General features: G+C 43.1%; 1 protein-coding gene across 1 annotated transcript in view; it reads left to right on the plus strand.

The window, feature by feature from the left end:
* LOC107093064 (protein EMSY-like) overlaps nucleotides 1–1,786 on the plus strand; it is a 38,643-nt gene that overhangs the window by 25,245 nt on the left and 11,612 nt on the right. The window contains exons 10-11 of the mRNA XM_015387883.1: nucleotides 862–1,072; nucleotides 1,181–1,348. Of these exons, the coding sequence (XP_015243369.1) occupies nucleotides 862–1,072; nucleotides 1,181–1,348 (379 nt within the window). The remainder of the gene's footprint in view (nucleotides 1–861; nucleotides 1,073–1,180; nucleotides 1,349–1,786) is intronic.

Below are 1,786 nucleotides of genomic sequence, written 5' to 3' on the forward strand. Positions count from 1 at the left end.
CAATATATATAATCAGGGGGTCCCCGCTCCATCTCGCATCAGTTTGGGGGTCCTTGGCCTTGAGGTTCCTTGGTTTAGAATGATCAGAAGGTTTAAACCTACCATGATCTGGTGTCTCTGTCCACAGGGAACCCAGCTTTACATCTCCATTAGCTAAGAGAGCGACAAGCATGAAAGAGAGCGCAGTTATTCTCATCTGTCCGTATGGAAACACCAGAGGTTGATATGATGGGAAGAACGATGTTAGAAGGAGCAAAGGGAAGGCTTTCTGACCACAGCACACTATTACAACTGTCAAGCACGGAGTAGGCAGCATTATGCTGTGGGACTTTTTAACATGCCTTTTGCTCTTGACATTTAGTGGATTGGATATTGGATATATAGAACATACTTCTAAACTGGTTTTGGGGTCAAATACTGCTAATGTTAAAAATATATATATTTTTTATTTATTTATTCCCTAACTAAAACAGGTTTTAATCTGAAGCAAACTAATGAGGCTTTTCCAGTTTTCTCTTTAATGTATGATTTGGTAATTTCAGAACTAAAGACTAAAACAATGTGCAGCAGGTTCCTTCATAGAGCTACTGGTTTAAAATGTTGGACAAAATGAAGAGAGGAATCAGGCGCATTTTCATTATAATATAAGATTATTTTTAAAGCAAAAAGCATGAAGTGTATACCATTTGCTGGTTGAGATTTCTATAGACTCAGTAAATAATGAAAACAGGAAAATAATTTTTGTTTTTTCCTATTTGGCACGATGAGAACCAAGTAAGGAACAACTGATTGGTCCATCTGTTCTCAGTTGGTTGTTGGTTCTCTGTGAGGAGCTCTGCTGAATGCTTTCTTTCCTTCCAGGTCCTCATTAAGCCGAAGCCAGTGTTTCAGACGGCGGTGGTCAGTGAACAGACCCGGCAGCTGGTCACTGAGACGCTGCAGCAGGTGACCCGAGCTGCAGAGGTCAGTCAGGCTCAGACCTCGGTCCACGACAGCTCCGGGAAGGAGGACACCGGGAGTCTGGGGGAGGCCCCCAGCGTTAGCAGCGATGCCTCCCAGAGCAGCGCTCAAGGTACGGTTTATTCCCTTACTTTACAAACGTCCCCCACCCAGGCTTTGATTTTTAAACCCATTGTCCTTTGGGGTTTCCCCAAACGCTGATTAATGCGACATTCCTCAGATCCGCAGCCTGTAGTGCACATGGTGTCCTCCAGAGAGCAGGATTGGACCGAGCAGGAAGTAGCTATGGAGTCTTTTCCTGCCATTATCAACCCAGAGGCGTCCGGTTCAGATTCCCAATCCGCCACCTCAACCATCAAAGCCCTGCTGGAGCTGCAGCAGACGGCAGGTGAGGGTTTATTTCATTAAAACTAATGTTTCCTCCTAACATGGAGCCGTGTTAAATGATCAAACATTTCTTCTTTGGTCTCCTATGTTTAAAACACATCATTACAGACGTCTAATGGTTCCATCAGAGGCAGCTTCCCTAAAACTTACGCTACTATATTTTTTTTTTTTCAGTGATCATATCACATATAATCTGTAATTCTACATCCCAGTGGCATTTTTTTGCAGCCTGGAACTAAACACATAAAGTCATTTATGTGTTTAGTTCATTTAAAGCCTCTCTGCGGGAATAATCCCCTAATTTCCCAGAGGACTTTGGTGTTTCCATGTAAACAAATTTATCTCTTTTCTTTATGGCGTGGCATAATGCAAATGAAAGTCATAATAAAGGCCTTTGGTCCAGGTAAACATTGCCTCAGGGCTGCTGAGGATACCTGTG

This window comes from Cyprinodon variegatus, unplaced genomic scaffold (genome assembly GCF_000732505.1).
Source record: "Cyprinodon variegatus isolate N-32 unplaced genomic scaffold, C_variegatus-1.0 Scaffold406, whole genome shotgun sequence".
NCBI lineage: Eukaryota > Metazoa > Chordata > Actinopteri > Cyprinodontiformes > Cyprinodontidae > Cyprinodon > Cyprinodon variegatus.